The sequence below is a fragment of the Agelaius tricolor genome, unplaced genomic scaffold (assembly GCF_023055355.1).
Source record: "Agelaius tricolor isolate 1412-34295 unplaced genomic scaffold, bAgeTri1.0.p SCAF_8, whole genome shotgun sequence".
In the NCBI taxonomy this organism is placed as follows: Eukaryota; Metazoa; Chordata; class Aves; order Passeriformes; family Icteridae; genus Agelaius; species Agelaius tricolor.
In genome coordinates, this window is record NW_027269268.1 from 46,060,020 (window position 1) to 46,081,276 (window position 21,257).

The 21,257-nt window shown below is 40.4% G+C and overlaps 1 protein-coding gene across 1 annotated transcript in view; it reads left to right on the forward strand.

The window, feature by feature from the left end:
• The first annotated feature begins 11,928 nt into the window (after positions 1-11,928).
• DHX15 (DEAH-box helicase 15) overlaps positions 11,929-21,257 on the forward strand; it is a 45,030-nt gene continuing 35,701 nt past the window's right edge. The window contains exons 1-2 of the mRNA XM_071432613.1: positions 11,929-12,140; positions 17,733-18,081. Of these exons, the coding sequence (XP_071288714.1) occupies positions 12,073-12,140; positions 17,733-18,081 (417 nt within the window). The 5' untranslated portion in view covers positions 11,929-12,072. The remainder of the gene's footprint in view (positions 12,141-17,732; positions 18,082-21,257) is intronic.

Here is a 21,257-nt window from a genome sequence, read left to right on the forward strand (position 1 = left end):
TATAAGCAGCCTCCTAGATGGGATGGAAAGGAACATCCAAAATTGTCCCAAATGAATCCTCTTGAGCCCATCTGTCAGGATCTCACCATCACAGACACTTCATGTTAGAGAAATCTGCTACTCAGCTGCTCCTCTCTGTCTTATTAGCTACAGGTTTTTAAGCACAAATTTGAGAACAACAGGTACACATCCATATGCAGTATGAGCTTCTGTGCTCTCTAAGAATTCCTTGGTGACTAAAGGCCAGGACAAACTTTGGGAACTGCTCACTCTGATAACTGACATTCTATTATTTGGGAATAAACTCGCACACAGTCACAAAATCATTATAATTAAAAATATACCAATAACATTGTTTCTACAGTGTAAAAAAATAGCTGATGGATAAATTGTATACTTTTGTCAAACAGCCATCATTTTGGCTGAAAGCAGTTTGGTCCTTACTCAAAACTAGAAAAGACTACCCAGCCTGCACAGTAAACTATGAAAGTAAAATGTATGAGAATAGTATGCTCTCTGGAGTGACAATGTAGAAACACATTTAGGAAAGTGGCTTTCATATTTCCTTCCTGTGTGTTCATTCTACATATCTCTATCCCACAGCAGCTTCAATCTACCAGCAGTATTTTCTTCTGTGGTGTCTCCTTGAGCCACACAGAAGGTTTTTGCTGTTGCAAGCAGAAGTTTTTAAAATCTGAGCTTAAAAGTGAAGCTAAGAGGTTTAGCTGAGAGCTACAACAGTCATCCTCTCTGGATTGGGCATAGATGACACTGTACAATTCATACTGACCTCTGAGTAATACTTGTACTGACTTGCTTCATTGCATTTCATGGTTTGTGTTATATTCTGAGCCTAAATAGCTACAAAGAGTGGTACTATACTACTGTAGTAAGTTTGTTTTTAAGTCTTTTAAAAATAAGGATTTGTTTACAGTTTACCTGTGCATTTAATGTATTGAACATAAGTTGCAAACCTCAGTACAGCATTTCTACAAGCTACTGAAATGCAGAAAATTTCCTCATGCCCTTCCCTCACTATATATTCACACTTCTTATGTCTGCCAGATGGTGTGGAGCAAATTATTCTAGAACTCAGACCATGTGAATTTTAAGCAGATGAATCTAGCAGTCTGCACAGCACTTTGCCTTCTTTTATCACTGACTAGTGCTGGCCTGTTTGATCATACCCTAGAACAAGCAAATCTCATTAATCAGTGTTTTCCTTTTTTTTTCCTTGGCTGCTTTTTCCTTTCTGTTCACTTATGGAGAATTTCTTTGGAAAGCCTTGTTTTTTAGAGGACATAAATTTTTCAGTCTGCTCGGTGCTTTTGTTTAAAAATAAATTTAGCTCTAAGGAACAGTGCTGGGATGATAAAACTGATCTAGAATGCAGTTCCTGTAAAAGTGAAACTTGGCCTGGACATCTCTGATGTAAGTTATCCACTAGTACTCCTCAGCAATTTACATCTCTAGAGTTGAAAGGGTAATGTGATTTAAAATCCATGTACTTTACATTACTAGAACTCTTACTGAAACTGCCATTGAAGATTCTGAATTATGCAATTCAAATATAGTTACTTCCCCACAAATGTCAGTGACACCAGCCAAGCAATAATTCGATGATGCTGCTTAATTTACTTTGCCATGACTGAACTGATCTTGAAGCACTCCTGACTTTTTGTTTTATTTTTAGTTCACAGAGTCATAAAAATATTGGTCAGAAGGGACCTTTGGAGATCATCTGGTCTAACCTCCTGTGTGACTTGGGACTCTTGCCAGTGCTAGATTAGGTTAGCTGTGCCTTTATCCATGTAAGTCTTGAAAAGCCTGAGGATGGATTTCACTGTGTCCCTGGGGAAATAATGGTATGAACCTGCTCCATGCTACAGTGTCCTCCTAGCCAAGTCCAAACCTCCCTAGCTGAGATCCTTGTTACACTGGCTGTTAATATAGAGGAGAGTTTTGCTTCATCACCTTTGTGACTCGCCTTCAAGTGTTGTAGGCTGCTAACAGATTACTGCTTAGCTCTTCCTTGGCAGAGTGAACAAGCCCTCCTCCCTCATTCCTGATGGCTGACCACTCCTTGATGCCACAACTGTCTTGGTGACCCTCAGATGGATCCTCTCTACTTTGTCCACTTGCCCTTCAGAGCTGGACACAGACTGCAGACATGCCCTGGCCAGTGTTCTTCACTGACAGTGTCTGAATGAATCACATTTTCACTTTTCACAGCTGGCTTAGGAAAACTGGTACTATTTAATACTGTTACCTAATTAGTTCCTGCAGTAGGTTTCCTGCATTAGGACTTTGAAATGTAAAAACCTTTAGTTCTTAGAGAACTATTGTGGAATGCATAACTTTTATTACTGTGTTGGTTTGCTTCTTGACTGTACTTGGGCTGCTTACACTTTCAGGAAGATCTTTCCTGTAGGAAGTTTATCTGGTAGCATGAATGTATTGTCCACAGTTCTCCTCCAAGCTAAGAAAATAAGATAACAAAGTCAATTTGCAGGCCAAGGCACTACCAGTTGAGCATATTTAAAATAACTATTGAGCAAATAAAAATCTGGTTTTTGTTTTCCTTAATAACTTCTTTGATGGGGATGAGAAAGACCTGAAGGTTTGAGTAGTTTTGGTAGTTTTTTTGTAAGAAGGGCAGTTTGTAATGTTGGTTGCAAGACCTAAATTTAATTATGTGGCAATTTTTAAAATATATTTCTCTCACTCAAGACATACCCAGAAATACAGAATGCATGCTGGGAGGGAGCCTTAATCTCAAAGGTGCAAAACCAGTGTAACAAGTGATAAAGAAACCCCTACTTATCTCCTTTTCATAATTAGAAGTGCTTGTAATATTCCAGCACAGAGCTGGTTTATGGAGCTGCTGACAACAGCAGCAGATCTGTTTGAATTGAGATGAAAGCTGATGGAAGAAATAAAAAATCCAGTGCAGCAGCTCAGTGTGGCACACCACACTGAGAAATGGGCAGGAAGGAAGGAGCACCAAGAGCAGCATTACTGCAGCCTGGGATCTATTGCATCAAAGGCACCTCAAAAGAAAATATGATGAAACTCAGAAAGCTGCATTCACTGAAGAGCAAGGTCAGAGCTTAGGCTAACACACTCTGATCTTGCCTCAGTTTAGGGTAATTAGATTTAGGTGGCATTTAAGACTAGGAATTTTTCTTTTCCTGTTTCTTTCTTTCATATTCTCACTTGCCTCAATGACAAAGTCAGAGCTGCATTCCAAATAGCATTTGGGCTCATCTCCTGGGAGATCTGTGCTACTGTACCTAGAACATATGGCCACTTTGCTCTTTCCCTGACCAAAGTTTCATCTGAAACCTTCTTTCTAAATTTGTTCTATATTCTTCTTTTCCCTCCAATGAAATATTAACTCTGCTCCTCCCTCCTTTGTCATTTAGAGTTGGTAGCTTGCAAATTACTTGTAATTGAAAGTAAATGTTGGTTTGTGGGTGTACCTATGCAGCCTGTGCAAGCCTTTGCATTCAGCAGGCAGGAGGACTGCTGAGGACAGGCAGCATGTAGCCATCAGCTATATGCATTTTAGAACACCAGAATAACAGAGGAACAATGGAAAGGAAATGGGTCTGAGGTTTGCAATTTCATACCAGTGTGCTGGTGAAGACACACAAGCTTCCACATTAAATGCTTGATAGGGGGCCTTAAGCCAAAGAAAGGTGATAGTTTTCCTTTTCCTTAAGTGGTTTGTCTTTCAGTATTACTTCTTGTGACTCTTTGTCTTCACTTTAAATCTTTATCCCTGTAGAATGTCTGAGAAGAGGCTGAGAAGGCTGCATTTTTCTTCTTTCTCCTGTTTCTGCTGCTCTTTCTCTTGTCCCTGTCAGCTCTTCTGTTCTTCTCTCTCTTTGCCCCTGCTGTTTTTTCCCTTGGCATTCTCATCTTTTATACACTCTACTCTTTTCCTTCCCCATGGGGGAACAAAATGTTGGAACTGAGATAGGCCTAGAGAAGTGGTGTTTCTCCAGGGAGCATCCAGATGATAGCCATGAGCAGAACTGGATGATTTTGTGAATGCAAGTGTGCATAGGACAAACTACAACTTCCTGCTGAAATAAATTAGGATTTCACATACTGACCCTATGAAATAGCACAATTTTTGGATCAAGTCAGCAGAAGTTTTTGAAAGCAGTGACACCAGTCTCAGTCTTAACTATTGTGGAATTAGCACAGGAATGTGATTTCTTTTTAAGATATGAAAGAGCAGATTATGGACATGTCTCTTAGCTATTTTTTGTATTTGCTACTGAGAACATTTTAATTCAAAAGTATTCATCACCATGGCATTAAACCAGAGTGACATTTACTCTCAATCACAATAGAGACAGTAGATGCTGTGGTTACAAATAAAGCTACAGCAGACCACCTGCAGAATCCATACTGGTTATTGTGCAGTGTTATTCATAAATCACAAAGCAGCAAACCTCTCCTAGATCCATCCTGGGGATTAGAAGACATTATTACCATCATCTTCCTAGCAATGTCCCTCTGCAGGACTGTTAATACTTTCCTGCTACCATAATCTTCCAAGAAAGCAATTTATGTAAGTATTCCCTAAGTCATTTCTGTCCAGATTAGAAAGGTTAACTTAAACCAATGCAAAAAGCAGGTCTTTGTTAATGCAGTTCATTTGACAAAAGTAGATCAAAAAGCTTATAAAAACTACACCTATGGGAGAACTTTAGAGATAAAGGATGTGTAGGAGGGATATTAGAGCTTTCTTCTGTATGAAAATCTATCAATAGACACTCTTGTTCTTGTTCTGTTTATTTAGGAGTTTTTTGAGTGTCCAAATAGATACACTGTTAAAAGGGTGAGTACATATAGTCCCATTTGTTTTAAAATTCTCTACAAGGTCCACAGTGTTTTAGCTATGTCTTGGAGGATTTGAAATGTTTTTTTCTACTTTGCTGTTCCCAGATCAGTGTGTTTCACTGTGTGCTTGTCATAGAATATAAATGCTTTTCAGAGGGCATTTGTACTGAAGATTCAGTCCTTACCCCATCACTCTCCCACACAAGGTGCTAAGCAGCACTGCCTTCTTTTAAAGGAAATTGAATTCTCTAGGATTCTCCAGCATAAATTTTCTTCCATTTATTAATCCACTTTCCACTGGAATCTATGAAAAATTAAGTTAATGTCAAATATATGAATATTTCTGCAAAAAATGCTGAATGAGAGGAGCTAATCTGATTCATGTAAATGTATCCAAATCAATGAAGATGTCACTTTAATGTAGGATCAGTCATCTGGTATGTAAAAATGTATATTAAAAAACTGCTTTTATAAAAAAAATTGTAAATACAATTCTTTGGTCCTGATTCTCCAAAGACATATTCAAGTGAACTTTATTCACTATGAGCACTGTCAGACTGCTATGTCATGGATTTTTTTAGGTGTTCTGGCAGTTGACAGTGTCCTGTCTCCAGTTGCTTGTCTCCATGCTACTCCATCTGTTTGGGAAACCAAACAAGCTAAGAAACTTCCTTTGTTGTTGCTAGGATGTTTTTTAGCCATATCAGGTTTCACAGCCTGATGCACTGCACCAAACAACTATGCCATAGTGAGGGAGAGGGTCTGCAGAGCAGTCAGCATCAGGAAGGCCAGGGACTGCTTAGGTCATGCTACAGCACAATCTTGAAAAGCCTCATTTATTCAGGGAGCTACCTGCTGCATGTTAAACATAACACAAAAATCGTCTGTGTGTTAGATATTGCATGTACAGTTGCATAGACAAAAGGTACCATAAAGAAAATGTTTAAGTTGCAGAAGAAATCACTTCTTTACCTGTGATACCCTTAATTCTGCCTTTCTTCTGATTACAGTAGGATTACAGTAATAGTAAAGTGCTGCTATCATAGTGGAATTTCACATTCATATAGTACATGAAAATACTACACAGAGTGCTATAGGAGGCCATACACAACAGAGTGATATTTCACATTCATGGAATGCAAAACCAAGTTTGAGTCAGCATTACTTTATTTTGGCCATGTACTCTGAATAACATCCAAGAAGCACAGATGAGTCCCAGCCTCTCTCTTTTCTGGAGAATCTCCTACAATATGGAAATATTCACTGATGATCAAGATGGGACCCAAGAAAATGAAGTCTGGAAGCAAGGTGCTGCATTCAGAACAAATTATCTGCTCTGCAGTCCAGGCCCAAAGAGTCTGAGCAGGACTTTGTTCCCCACCATCCTCTTTCCTGGTACTTTCCAGATCTGGGCAGGGAGCAGCACTTACATAATAAATCCAACCTGCATATGTATAAATCAGCTGTCCTGTGTGCCTATGTCAGGCCCAGTTACAAGACAAGAAAGAGGCCAAACACATAGCTCACCTTTGCAAAGGCAGAATATGTAGAAGACAAGGTCACCACTACTCTAATTACAAAAATAAGCCTAAGGGCACATAAGGCAGTTCTTGTTTCAACCTAGATATGGCTGTCATAATTTTAATAAATGCTGCAGGTATAGCATTCTCTGTTTTTGCAGCTGAGAGACCAAGTTGCTCTATCTACAAAGATCACTCACCAGGGCATTGTGTTGGTTCTTTCATGTTTACAAGGAGCAGCTCTAGCAGAACCTTCTCCTTTGCCTTTGGGAACAGCCTTGCTCATTAGAGACAACATCATTACACTTACAGGGTGATAGTTTATTAATCCACATGTTCCCCCCAAAACCTCAGTGTCTTCTTTCAGCTTCTTTAGGAGTCTTACACTGGTTTTCAGATGATACTAAGGCTGTTACTCCAGATGGGAGCTGGCAATAGAAAAATGATGCACGCTAATAAAATAACCTTGCTTCTGCAAGGCTGGGGGTTCATGATAAGAAGCTGTAAAAAGGAAGGTTATGCAGCTACAGACCGGTTCCAGGATATGATGGATTTTTAGTGTGCTTAATTTTTTATGGCTATTATTTTGCAATTTAGTGTGGAACTAATTGTGAAAATAAGGATTAGTATTTACCACTTTAGATGTTAGTAGCCCATGAGGTACATGTTGTGAGATCATCTGTCTCACTGCTCATTAGCTTTTTTGTAATCTTAGCTTGTTGAAACTGTGAAAGCTCTATACAGATAGCAGGAACTTAGCAAATAAATTTCCTAATAATTTAGCACATGCTCAGAGTGAACAGGTACCACTGGCAGTTCCAGCATGGCTAATCTTAGGCATGAATATGAATGTTTTACATATGTATTAAAGACAGAACTTTTTTTAAAAATTGTGTTAAGGAGCTAATGCAATAATGAATAAGAAAGAGATCGTTGTACTCAACACAAATTGAATGAAAAATGTATACTAATGTAGACATTTTCCCTTCTGCTGATATTTGTAAAAATTTGTAAAGGAAATACAAGAAAGAATCAGATCTTTGCAAAAGAAGTGCCAGCTGAAAAACTTGCATTGGTTTTTCTTTTAATATTCTAGCACAAGATTAAGCAACATGCTTGAAATTGTGATCTTGTCTGGCTTTAAACAGTTCTTTGTGAAATAGCTACTACTTCCTAAAAACACCTTATATTTAGGGATCTTCTCACAAGATTTCAGACTTGGCATAGATTTTAAGGAATTTAAAAGATAAACTGCCTTCACATGCAACATATTAACCTTTAGTTTCAGATGTTTCCAAATGCAGAAGGCATTAAACAATGCCACTTTAACCATGAAGACCTGGAAGTTATGAGAACAATGTGTAAATTCTGTGTAAATATAAATTAGACATGTAATTTAATTTACTTGGGGGTGATGGTTTGCTTTTACACTATTTCTTTGATTTCTATTCAAAGCACATAATGAATACCTGCTCTTGCAGGGTTTCTCTGAGGGGATTAAAGATGATCATAAGGCCTCAACAGGTGACTGAGGGGCTTAGAACAGCAGCTGGTTGTCTACAATGTTTCCTTCTACAGAATGGAGCTTGTTTTAAAAAGTGATTTTTTACTCTAGTTAATGTTCTAGTAGATACAAAAGCTGCAATCTTTCTTTTCCTCTCTCTTTTTCTTCTTCTTTATGAAACTTTACTGAAGTCATTCAGACCTTTCTGACCTGCAGATTCAGTCACAGTGGTGTGTTCTATATGGGATAATGTTTAATATCACTCACAAAATTCAGAAGCGTGTCTGTATGGCTGATAAAGTTTGCTGTCACTGCAATAGTGCTGTTGCCATGCTGTCTTCCTACAGCACACTTCCCAGAGCAATTCAAAGTCCTGATTTATATATACTTGAAGTGTTGCAAAGTTTAGCTTCTGTAATTATAGAGAAGCTGCCTCTTTTCTTCACTGCAGAAATTGAGATCAGTTGATGCATTCATCTTCATATTTTTAATTTGAACGATGTGGAAGTCTGACTTTTTAAACATGCTCTGATTGTGGGTTCTTGTCTCAAGGATTCTTTCCCTGATGATATGACAGAACATGAGGATAATATCCATTTATTCACATGGGCTTGGTGGGGGAGAATAGAATGAGAGCTTGTCACATTTGCATTTAAGAGTCCTGGATAATTTTCTAAGGGTATTACCCATTTTTATACACATACATAAATTTTTAAACAGCGATTGCAATTATAATTATAATAAGAATTTAATTTTAATATTTTAATTTATTTTCAGGAAAATTTTAAACATAATGTTTTGTATATCTATTAAAATAGGAGTTACATGTGTTTTTAGAAAGGAAATGATTAAAAATTTAAGAAAATGGCAGCACAAGTGTGTCCATGGCATTGGGAGCATACATAGGCTGTAGCTTAGGGTCCTCTACTAGCCATACCATAAAAGAAATACATAATACACAGGTTTTAGGGCTCTAACACACAACTTTTAGAAGATTTAACCTTTCTTAGCTGTCTTAACACTCTACTCAGTATTATGGCTTCCATTGCAACAGAGGTTTGTGGTTTCTCTTCACCATCCCCTGTTGTGGCTTAAACCAGTGAAGAAGGTGAGTTTTGCCTAAGAAGCTAGACTGCATAGATCTCATGTGCTTTACAGACTCTGTAATCTCTAGAAAGGGGTGAAGTAATTAGCCTCAGGCAATAATAACCTAAACTGTAACACTGTGACATCAGACTTCTCTGTCAGAAACTTCACACCACACAGGTGAGGGTTCTTGGGTCACTGAATCACAGCTGGTCTGAGACCCATGCTTATTCTTTAAGAGAGAAGGCAATGCACAATCAGGAAAAAAACATACATGATGTTATTCCCCTAAGCCATTGTTTCAGTTTTAAGTGTTAATTCTCCTTTCAACCCCAATAGCATAATAAATACGCCCATGCCAAATGTAAAGAAATATTCACTGTAAGTTGGCTAACAGGATTCTGATACCAGTGATTTTAAAACTAGGGCAAGATGTAGCATGACAGTCCCTGGGTGGGCAAGGATAGGTTGGATTCAAATCTACACAGGAACGCTCAGCCAATGTCATCTAAATGCAGATGTATCATTGGCCAGAGAGCTGGATGGTGCTAAGACCTCACTGAATGACACGTGTAAAGCAGGGAAATTGGAGCTCCTCTAAAGGAGTAGTGGGAATAAACTTGAGGCTGTTTGTCACAAGGACCATTGAGTGTGTGTCCTTTCTGTCTCCAACTTGCACCTCCCATCATGCTGCAGTAAGAAACAGAGGGTAAAAGACTGGATAGTCAAATGGAAGCGCATACAAATGTGCTCTATTTCAGTAACCCAAGATTTTTACTTTTGTACATGGATATTAAAGACCTTGGGGGGGAAATAAAAACCTCTTTCTTAACAAATGCCTTTGAAAAGGCAGAAAATATGCTTAAATGTGCCCTATTTTACATATTCCTTTCATCCTTTAGGCTTTTGACGTAATGTTTATCACTTTGCCATTATGTCAATCTGTGCTTACCACTCTTTTTTTCTCTTGTCTCATATTTAGGCAGTGATCCTGCAAACACTTACCTACATGCTTAGTTTTGCTACTCCTTCCTTGTTAATCCCTTTGAAGTTAAAAGGATTATTTGCATTAGCAAAATAAGGCATGTGTGTGCTTTCAGGAGGAAGCTCTTATGTTGTAAACCCTTTGGGGTGGGACCAGATCAGTTATTATGCAGTCAGATAACTCAAAGCACAGTTGCATGGAGGATGAATTCAGAAGTTTGTGAAGTTAACAATTGTTAACAGAGTGAACTGGTTTGTGGGATATGCCTGGGGCATAGCACACAAGTAGTTGTTCACCCCAACTAGCACAAAATCTTCTCCTCTTTTCTGCATTTGTTTCTGAGCTGTAGCCTCAGATTTCATACCAGCTGAGACACCTGCTTTTTTCTTACCTCCTAAAGCAGAAAATTCCCTGATATTGGCCATAGGGTAAGCTAGAGCAAGACCATAAGTAGATTTATGCTGGTGTGCACAGGGAGGAGAAATAAAGATCTGAAACACAGCTGGGAGTTCTCCACACTCCTGTTGTTGCACCCCTGCAGCCTTCTCAGAACCTCCCAGCACTAGCTTCTCATCCCAACTAATGCATGTAATGCTTTTATATTCTTCCCATTCTTCCCACTTTCCAGGGAGACCTAGCCACTATTTTCTCCCCTCTTGAATGTGTCCTATTCAAGTACCCTATTTCAATGTACACTTGCTTTTGTTTAAGATAGACATAATTTAAAACTCACTTGGAAAGATATGTAGAAAGTCTTCCCTTAGCTGCATTCAGCCAATGCAGGTCTGTGTAGACTACCACAGCATAACAAGTAAGCTTGATATTTAGGATAGAGAGAATTACTCTGTAGTGTTTATCCTCTGGAAACCACTGACATAGATATTCCAATGGTTTTTGTAGTATAACTTTAAAAATTTCTTCCAGCTTCACAGGAAAAGTTCAAACTCCAGTTTCCAGGAATATTTATTTTGGTTGATAACTCTAAGCAGAAAAATCTTACTTTTATTACACTAACATCTAGAACTCCAGTACAGCTGTGTGTGCCATTTTGTTATGTTATTTAAAACTAGGGAGAAAAATGTTCTTCTATTAAAGAAAATAACCTCTGGATTTGTCTACATTAAATACTTTAATAACTGTATTAAAGTAATACCAACAAATCTTTGGAACTGGAATCTATGGGCAAAGCCCCACCTGCTGAGCTGGCTGTACTTGTGGAACAGGTCACTGCTGCTAGGTGATGTCTCCTGACTATTTTCATGTTTGTTAGCTGTGTGAAAGCACCCTTGCTCCGAGAGCCAGGCAGCAGGAGCCAGCGCTCATTCCAGCAGCTGAGCAAAGGGTGTAACCTCGAGCAGGACTGAAGAGGGACAGGGAGCGAGCACTGTGTGAGGCGCTGGAGTGTGATCAGAGAAGGGCAGAGAGCTTGTGAAAGCTCTGGAAGCCAAGTCTTGTGAGGAACGGCGCGGGGAGCTGGGGCTGTTCTGCCTGGAAGAGCCTCAGGGGAGCCTCATGGCTCCCTACAGGAGGCTGCAGCCCGGTGGCATCTGGCCTCTTCTGCTGGGCCTGCAGCGAGACGGCCGGAGGAAATCGACTCAAGCTGAGACGAGGGAGATTCAGATTAGATATTAGAGAAAAATCTTCCAGTGTGAGGGTGCTCAGGCACTGGAATAAGCGGCCCAGGGAGGTGGTGGAGTCACTATCCCCGGAGGTGTTCGAGGTGTTTGGGTCTGGCACCAGGTGATGTGACTGAGTGGTTACGGTGGTAGTGCTGGCTGGACGCTTGCACTGGATGACCTCAGGGCTCCTTTCCACCCCGGTGACGCTGCGATCCATCGATCCCGCCATGAGGGCTCTCCCGGCGCGCCCTCAGCCCGCTCCCCTCGCGCCGCCGCGGGAGCGCGCGCGGCGGGCGGGGCTCGCGCCCAGGGGAGGCTTTGGCCAACGGGCCCGCGCGCCAGCGCCTCGCGCGCTCCCGGCGCTTCCTTCCGGCCGCCATTTTGTCGGCCGTGCCTCGCCGTGCCGCCGCTCGGGGAGGGAGCGCAGCGCGCCCGCCGCACCCGGACGGACCGACCGACCGCTAGCCAGACAGACAGATAGATCGACCGACCGCCATCGCCATGTCCAAGCGCCACCGCCTCGATCTGGGCGACGATTACAGCTCCAGCAAGAAACGCACCACCGACGGGTGAGGGGTGGCGCGGGCGGCGCGGGCCGCGGCGGGGCGGGTGGGGGGATCGCGGCGGCTCCCGCGCCATCCGCGCCCCTTCCTCGGCTCCGGCCGCCCGTCTGGGGCTGGAACTCGCCGGGGCGCGGGGCGGCCGCCGTGCGAGGCAGGGAGAGGCTGCAGCGGATCCGCTTCGGCCGAGCAGGCCCCGAGATGTCGCGGCTCCCCGGAGCGCTGGGCCTGGCTCGGAATCGGGCGGCCCGGCGGGCGGGCCCCTCGGGGGGGCGGATGGCGGCGGAGCGGGCGGGCGGGAGAGCCTCGTGCGGCGGCGCCGGGAGGGGGCAGGGAGGGAGGAAGGCGCCGGCCCGGCCGCCTGGGCACGGGGCTGGGCTGGGCGCCCGTGGCGGGGGGGGCGCGCTGCTGGGCCCGCGGCCCCGCGCCACGCTTTGTTTGCGGTGCTTCGCCTTCATATTTGTGGTTCACCCTTCCCACTCCTTCTGCCGCCTTTCTTTGTATTTGTTTACTTGTTCTTTGGCTTGAAGGGTCTGGCAAAGGTGGGCCTAGAGGTGAGCACGAGGTTTGTGCAGCCCGTGTTGTTAGTGCCTGCACTGGTGGGAGCGTTGTTCCTTTGTTAACGTCTTTTACCCAGTCACCCTCGGTGGTGTGCTTGGCTTGGAGTAAGAATCGATGGTGAGGTGGGTTTTGAGGTAGGGGGCAAGGGAGTGTTTATTTTTTTCTTAGTTTTGCGGAGGTTGAAGTTTTAGGACCGTACTGCACACGCTTCAGCATATTTTTGTTGAGGTTAATGTAATTGCCGGAGCACAGACAATGCGCTGATGCTGTTCTTAAATTCAGCGTTGCTTTAGAGCTTTCTTTACGCATAATCTTTTCTTCTCTAGTTGCGCAGGAGGGGGAGGAAAGGCAGGCAGCTCTTAAAAGTAAATTTCTGAAGTTTCAAGGAGTACAAAGAAATGCAGTGTTTATTTGGCCTTCTTTATGGAGCGCAGGAGACTTCCGTGAATTAAACAATTGCTTAAGTCCATCAGCGTTGTTTTGGACTATTTATCGAAGAGAAATCCTTCAGGTCTCAAAGGTTATGATAACTCTAAGTCTAATATAGCAGTTAATATTCACTGACAAACAGCCTTTGCAAAACTTGCCTTTTTAAGGTAAGCTTATACAGCTTCAGTTTTTAGCCCGTAGAGTTAGATTCATTTTTTCTCAGCTAAATAAAACAAGCATTTATTATTCAACTCTTACTTCCTCTCTGTAGGATCATCATAATCACGTTCTTAAAAATATATCGAGCTATTTGCGTTAGTTAATGCATTTTTGTAGGATTTCCCAGCGATTGAAATAGTTCCTCTGAGTGTACAGAAATGCTGTACATACACAGTTTTTCTGTACATAGAGGCTTCTGTAAAATTATCAAGTGGTTATGTCAAAACGGGACGTTATTTAAACGTGGTAAAACTGTTCCAACTGGTTGTAAAGATAATCACAGGTCAGTATTTCCTTGTTGGTGGGTTTTATAGTTTTGGTGTGGCTTTATTTGTCATTGTTTTTACTTATCATGAAAGTTACTCTGCGCACTTAGTCCTACCATTTTGTATGTACTGCCGTGAGTTCCCACCGGTGTTTAACTAGAAGACATTGCCCTTTATGGCACCTAAAAACTGTGGAAATGTTGGTCTTGTTTGTTTCCTCCTCTGCTGGTAAAAGCATTACATGATATAGGACTGAGAAAAACTCACTATAAGCATAATTACTGAGCATGACTTTTTCTCAGATGACCTCCAATCTTAATTCACTTAGCACGAGTCATACTAATGCTACATGGTTGGTTTATTTTAGAGTAGTTTGGTTTTGCAGCTTATGCAAGACCGCAAGGAGGATGTGTGGAGTCTTGTTAAAAGCGTGTGTGTACCTGCCTTCCTGTGCTGAGAGAGCCTTTCTGCAGTTTGGGTGGTTGTGGAGCTGGATTAAGCTGGATGAGCTCCTTGCATGGTTACCACTTTACATTCAGCGCTTGCGTCCAAACTGGACTACCTGACAAATATGGAAGTTACTTCAAGTGAACCTGGATTTTTCAGTTCCTCTTTAATGGAGGCCTCTGTTAGTAGCTCTACATGGCAGCCGTGCCACATGAGCTCTACTTGGCCAACATCTTTGTAATTGTTGGTGTAACCTTAAACATCTGCATGACATCTGTTTTCTTCTAGACTTGAAGTATTGTCTGTGAAGTAAAAAACATTTTGGAAAAATAGAAGTTGTAGGGAAGGTTTTTGGTTACAGTGTTTCTGTGAATTCTATACATACTATTTTAAAATACGTTAATTTCTTTTCAAATATATTTGAGTTGTGTAATGTCAGAGTTAGTGGTCTAGTGGGATGGATAATTCAGACTAATTGAATTTGGTTGACTTCTCTATAGAACAGAAATTCCTTTAGCTGTATTGCCTTTTTTGCATCAAATATTGCTGTGTTTAGTAATGGAGAAGAATACTAATGATCTCCTAGATGGGCTTAAACTTTCACTGTGATGGTCATTGTTTACCTTGAGTCCTTTTTTTTTCTTTTTTATATGATTTCTAATCAAAAAAAGCATGCTTATTTAGTGATTGCTATAGAGCTTCTTTTGCTCATCTGTGTATGTTCATATACGTTGTTCATATGTGTGTGAATGTAGGGAAGTGAAAGCAAATAGCAGGCCAGACTTTTGCACTTAGAAGCAGAGCAAAAAATCCCAGCCCTTCTGATCATGAAGGCTGTTACAGGTTTCAGGTGTAAGACAAATGTGATTAAATTATTACTTTAGTGTAAATTTTTGTGTTTGGGTTCTGTTTTCTCTGTGCAATAATGAAAAAGCAGCTAAAATGTGACAGTTTATAAGAACTGCCAAGCCACATTTTTAGAAAGTTAAGGAAATTAATATGGCAGCATAACTGTCATTGTTCTTTTTCCTTGCTGACCAAGGGACTGTGTGTCTGCTAAGCTTCAGTAATACTGGAAGACTGGTAAACAGTTTCAGGGAAAGAAAGTGCTGCTGTATAATTTTAAGTGTTAAAGAGTAAGTTTGAAGGCAAGTTGTATGTTATGTCGTTTCTGTGGTAGGATCTGGTTGCCCCACTTCTCTTCTACTTTTTGAAAAAAGAAATAGACTCAACTCCATTAACACAGAAATAGTTTTTACTTCTGAAATGTACATAGAGCTTGGTAGGTTTCCCTTCTGTTTGTACAGTATAAAAGCTGTAAGAGTTGAATGAAGAAACTGAGAAATGGAGGATTAATGGCACTTTCCATGATGGACTGTATTTGTAGTCCATTTAATTCACTGTTTGATTGTGAGGTATTTTTGTTTGTTTTAAGCCCGTGCTAGTAACTACCAACACAAAATAAGTGCTACAAGAGAGTGTTTAGGAGGCCAGATCAGAGATCCTGATCCAAGTTAAAATTATTGCAGGTGGGAAGGTTGGTTCTTCACAAGGCTGGTGAAATGCTTGTGCTGACACCTGGGAAGAGTAGGCAGCAGTGGGGATCTGTTCATTTTAGCTCTAGGGCTGCCTCAGGGGGGCTGAAGCTTGTGGGTAGGTACACTTGATGGTCTGTAATGCAGAAGCTGCTGACATGATACTGTTGAGGTAAATGGTTGTGGAATAGATTTTGTTGGTGTGGTTTGTTTCCACTTTAACTGGAGATACCAGTGAAGGATATGTTTCCTTCAGAAACATACATATACAAAAGAATACTGTAAAAAACCCAACCTGCACATTAGTAGTGTGACTTATTCTGCCTTTAGTGAAGTGTGTTGTTGAATTTTACCCTGGCTTTACCATTCTTGAATTGCTTTTATACCTTTATTTCTTTTTCCTGCCAGTGATGTTACTGTCTGCCCATGCACTTGTATGTCCTGGTACCTCTAGCTGTGTAGAAGGTGAACAGCTCATCAGCCAAGCCCAGAGCTTTGTTGCTGTCTGATAAATGCTATTAGACTCTTAGAGCTTTCTGAGCAGCATAATGGAGCCTAGTTCCTAGGGTAACTTCCTTATGGAGAATATGAACCTGTTGGGTTCTGCACTATCTACCTGGCATTTTACAGCTTGTACAGTATTTGACTGTGTTACAAGTAATGTTAAAGCTAGAGTACTGAGGAGAAAAAAAAAAAGGCTGCATACATTACATTCATTTATACTGGAAGAGTAGTGGTAATGGTTTCCAAAGCACAGCACATTGAAATTAAAATTTATAGAATCAGTGCTAATACAATCTTGATTACTGCATCTTCTCTATAGGTCAGAATTTGGTATTATTTCAGTAGTTACATTTGAGTGCCAAATGCATGGTTAAAACCAAAAAGCTGTGGAGAGGAGTGTTGGCAAGAGTTTTTTTTGGACATGGTCTCTAGACCTGCCTGAGTGTTCGTGAAGAAGGAGGCAAGGTTTTGATTTTTTGCTTAATATATCCTAGAAATATCTTTGTGTGCATTTACCATAAAACTGGTGTTGACTTAGTTTGTTTTGCCTTTCTGATGGGATTTCAGTTAATGTACAAAAAGAGACAAAGATGAGGATGTCTTCAGTTTTGCAGGCAAAGGTGCCATTAGTCTTTTTAACTGGATCTAGTTTAAAATGAAATTGATTGTTTTTGTAAAGCAGGACTTGTTTCCAAGTCCTGAATTGGGATTTTTTAATAAAAAGCTGTAGGTTTTGGGTCAAACTAAGGATTCTTTTGTAAGTTTGTTTGTAGGAAGAGTGGGATTATGTGCAGGAACAAGTACATGTACTTGCAGAATCAGAAACTCTCGAAAAGACTGAGGTCAGAGTTTGAGAATATTGTTTTTCTTTTGCACATGCAGTGAATTTTTCTACTTAATATTTGGAACAAATGCAAATACATAAGTGCTGTTCAGGCGTGTGGTAGGAGGTGATACTGGAGAAGATTCTGTGCAGCTTGATAGCGTTGGGTTAACAGTTGAACTCCATGATCTTAAGGCTCATTTCCAACCTAGATTATTCTGATTCTGTGAACTGTAGTAGCTGGTTTTAAGTCTTAAGTTTCAGACTCAACAACCAAAGTTGATGAAGTCAGAATTTTGTGTAAGACTTGAAACAAAAATAAAGCTACAGAGTAATTGTGGAATAATGAAATCAAACTTTGCTTCCATGGCTTATTATCTTGAGTTAGTTTTTTTGGATGGGTATAATTCCTTTGGTAGGTAGGCAAAAACACTAGTGTCCTCTTATTTTTCTGCAGCAGCAAGTAAGGATGGGGAGAGGTGAGATATCTACACTGCACAGCTGATTGTTTATAATCATTAGATGAAGAGAGTTAAAACATTCATCTCTCCATGTGATAGCTTTATTCAGTCTTGCCTGTAATGAGAGGAGCTGCTGCTGTGTTTAGGTACAATAAGTGTAGCTATGTCTATCTAGTGCTGAGTATGCATCATACGTACTGTTGTTACTCCTTGGTGCTTATCCTTCCAGGTAGCTGCCTACAAGACTTTGAAGATTGGGGTTGGGCACCTTTAGGGTTGCTTTGTATTCAAATTCCTTCTCTGCATTTAAACATTCAAGTGTCTCATTTTCTCCTGTGTCTCTTAACCCATTTTAGGAAAGATCGGGACCGGGACAGGGACCGAGATGACCGTTCCAAGGATCGGGACAGGGACCGTGACAGAGATAGAGATCGTGACAGAGAGAGGGACAAGGAGAAAGATCTGCGACCTACATCCAACTCCACTTATTATGCATCTGCTGGGTTACCAGCTATAAAGCCAGCAATGATTCCACACAGTATTAACCCTTTCACAAATCTGCCACATACCCCACGATATTATGATATCCTGAAAAAAAGGCTACAACTTCCTGTCTGGGAATATAAGGAAAGATTTACGGATATTTTGGTTAGGCATCAGTCATTTGTGCTGGTTGGAGAGACTGGGTCTGGTAAAACAACACAGGTGAGTTCATATCTATATGATACTGCATTTTTTTAAAGGTCATGGTTGTGTGTGAGAAATAAATTGTGTAAGAATACTTCACAAACTGTCAGCAAAACTAATGTGATGAATATTACATTTGCTTAATGAGTGCAAAACGTGAAGAGAATTTTGCAGCTTCTTCCTCTTAAAAAATCCAGTACTGTTTCCAGGCCCCAGCTTCCATTGAGCTTTATAATTGCTAGGTTTCTGTTAGAGGAAGATAGAGCTTTAATGGGAGGACAGAAGTGTACTAATCCACAAACTGAAGTGGTGGTTCCAAATAATTTATTTAGCTGTCTGTGTAGATGGCAGCTACAAAGTATGAACTTGTTCATGTTTTATGAAACTTACTGCTACAGATAAAAGGAGTCGAAATGTCAGATACGGTTCTGACATCTGATTAGCTTTTAGTGATACTCAAACTTGAAAGGTAGAGTCTTGTGTTTCTTTGGTGCTGAAACCTCTCAGAGGTTGTAAAGCTTTTTAGTGCTGCAGTTGAAAATCACTTTTTTTTTTTTTTGGTAGACTGATGGCTTTAAAAGTCTTCCTCAGCACCAAAAGCAGTGATAACAGATGTGCAGAGCCTCCTTAGCTGTAAGAAAAATTTTGAGGACCAGTAAACAGGGAATATCTAATATACAAGGAACACCTGGGTATTTATAGCAGGGCAAACTTGTTCAAAACTATCCTCTAGTTTGCTGTTTAAAGTCTGTGTTGAAAACTAATGGAAAAGAGTTTTTTGTTCTGTAATCTGATAAAATCCTTTTATCTAGGCAGAAAATAAAAACAGAAGAATATTTTAGTCTTTTTAAAATGGATTATAGCTAGCTTTAAGTCGTACAGGCAGTAAACTTTTGGTCATACAATTTTGGATGTTGAGAAAATGTGGAGGGCATCGTATATTTAATATCTTTTATAGCTGTGCCTTAAATACCTAAAGTTACAGGGCCTTGCCGCACATTCTAGGAACCAGTGTTATGTTAGCAGGTTGTATTATGACATTTTCTGTATTTTTTTAAACTGTATAAGCCAGGACCAGGGCTGTATAGAATTCTTCAGAAAGGTTTGATTATGTAGTGATTTGGGAGATGCAGTAGCCTGAATATTATGTTAAAAAAATGGTGCTTACATTTATGAAAACAAGATTACTTGTTGTGTGATCTGAAAATGTGAAGATCTAAAGGTTGTATCAATGTCATTCCTCAGGCATAAAGCTTTTCCTGCATTATCTTACTACTTTAACCCTTAGTTTCTGAAAGGGTTTAAGTAGTGTTACACATCTTTCCAAAAATGGGATTTTAGCTACCAGAAGCATGTAAGTTGTCTTGAAAGCTTCCCTGCTTCCTCTGAATTTGCTCTGTGAAGTTGCAGATACATTTTGAAACAATTGACAGCATCTCCCTAGGGACATACCGCTAAAAATTGCCCTGCTGCCACCTAATGAAAACTTCATTTTGCATATGGTAGTGTCACATCATTTTTGTGGTCAATTGCTGTCTTAAACCTGTTTGGGAATGATTGTTTTTCTTAAATTCATCAATCTGAGCAAGATGAATACTTCTCTGCATTAAGAAATCCTTTAATGCTCAAACTGCAGGTGTACATAAACTATTACTGTCAACTTCATACAAATTAAAGTAAGCAACATTTGAAAAATATTATTTCCAAAATTAATATATTCTTTCATTGTGATAATAGAAGGCTATACAGTAGTAGATATGTTTTTGATAGTGAGCTGCTGCCTTTCAAGTCCCTTCCCTAATTATCTGCACCTCTCCTATTTAGACAGGTTGAGAGAGTTGGGATTGTTCAGCCTGGAGAAGAGAAGGCTCCAGGGAGGCCTCATTGTGGCCTTTCAGTACCTAAAGAGAACTTAAAAAAAAAACTAGAGAGTGACTTTTTACATGGGCAGATAGGGATAGGTCAAGGAGAAATTACTTTTAAACTGAGAGAGGGGAGATTTGGAGTAGGTGTTAGGAAATTTTTCAGTGTCAGAGTGGTAGAATGCTAATGTGGTTCCTGGAGAAGTTGGGGAGTGCCTCATCCCTGTAAGTGTTTAAAGCCAGGTTGGATGGGGCTTGTTGCAGGCTGGTCTTGTGGGTGGCATCCCTGGCCATTGCAGGGTGGTTGAAACCAGATGATCTTTAAGATTCCTTCCACCTGAAACCATTTTGTGATTCTGTGATTCTATGATTATGTGCATGTTTTTTCCCATTAGTATTGTAGAGCACCCAGGCTTGGAAATGCTTGGCTCAGACAGTGGAAAAAACAGAAGATTAAACTTTTCTAACTTGTTTTACATATACTTAAATCCCAAAGTACTGAAGAAGTATATTGGAAGCCAAGGCATTAATTTTCAGTTCTTTAGTGTTTGCAGTGCTTTGATTTGTAATTTAAACTTAACCTTCGCAGTTAAGTGGTTTTCCTAAATACACTGGAAACAGGCTTGGTGGTGGAATGGGTGTGCCAGATTTCTCTTAGGAAGGAGTAATTACTTACTGTAGTTGCAGCATTCACTCTCTTTTAAATCTGGGATCATGTGTGTGGTTCTGGTATAATTTCACTTTGGTAAAGAGAATGGTAGAGTGGCATCTCCTTTGTGTATTGGTATAACATAAGTGATGCCACTTCTTTAGCAGGGCTTCTTGGCCAAGTCCAGAAACAAGGTGATGTGGAATATAACTTAATTCTTGTCATTTAGAGTGCAGGAGAACTGATACAGGTTCTCAAATAATGAAAATTCAGAGAATTCTACCATGTAACTTTTAACTGAGGAAGTTTTCAAGATGTTGGAGAGGCTCAAAAAAGCCAGAAAGGGCAGTGCTGTTCTGTCTCTTACTGTGCATTCCTTAGAATGATGATGTTCCTTTGGCTTTGAAGTAGTGTTTAACAGTCCTTAGTCCATTCATCGTTGATCTTAGAGGCCACTGTATGTGTAGTCACTACCTCCTCATGTTTATGGAAGTCATATTTGAAAATCTCTGAGAAAGTCTTGAGATGAAATGGTGCTAAAGCCATTCCTCCTGCTTTTGGTACTGATAAAATGACCTTTTTGTAAGGAAAGTCAGGGATTTTGATGATGGTATAGGGTGGGTTTTTTTCTGTCAGTGAGATTAACTTTAGTCTAGGTTTCATAATAACCAAATGAGAGTATA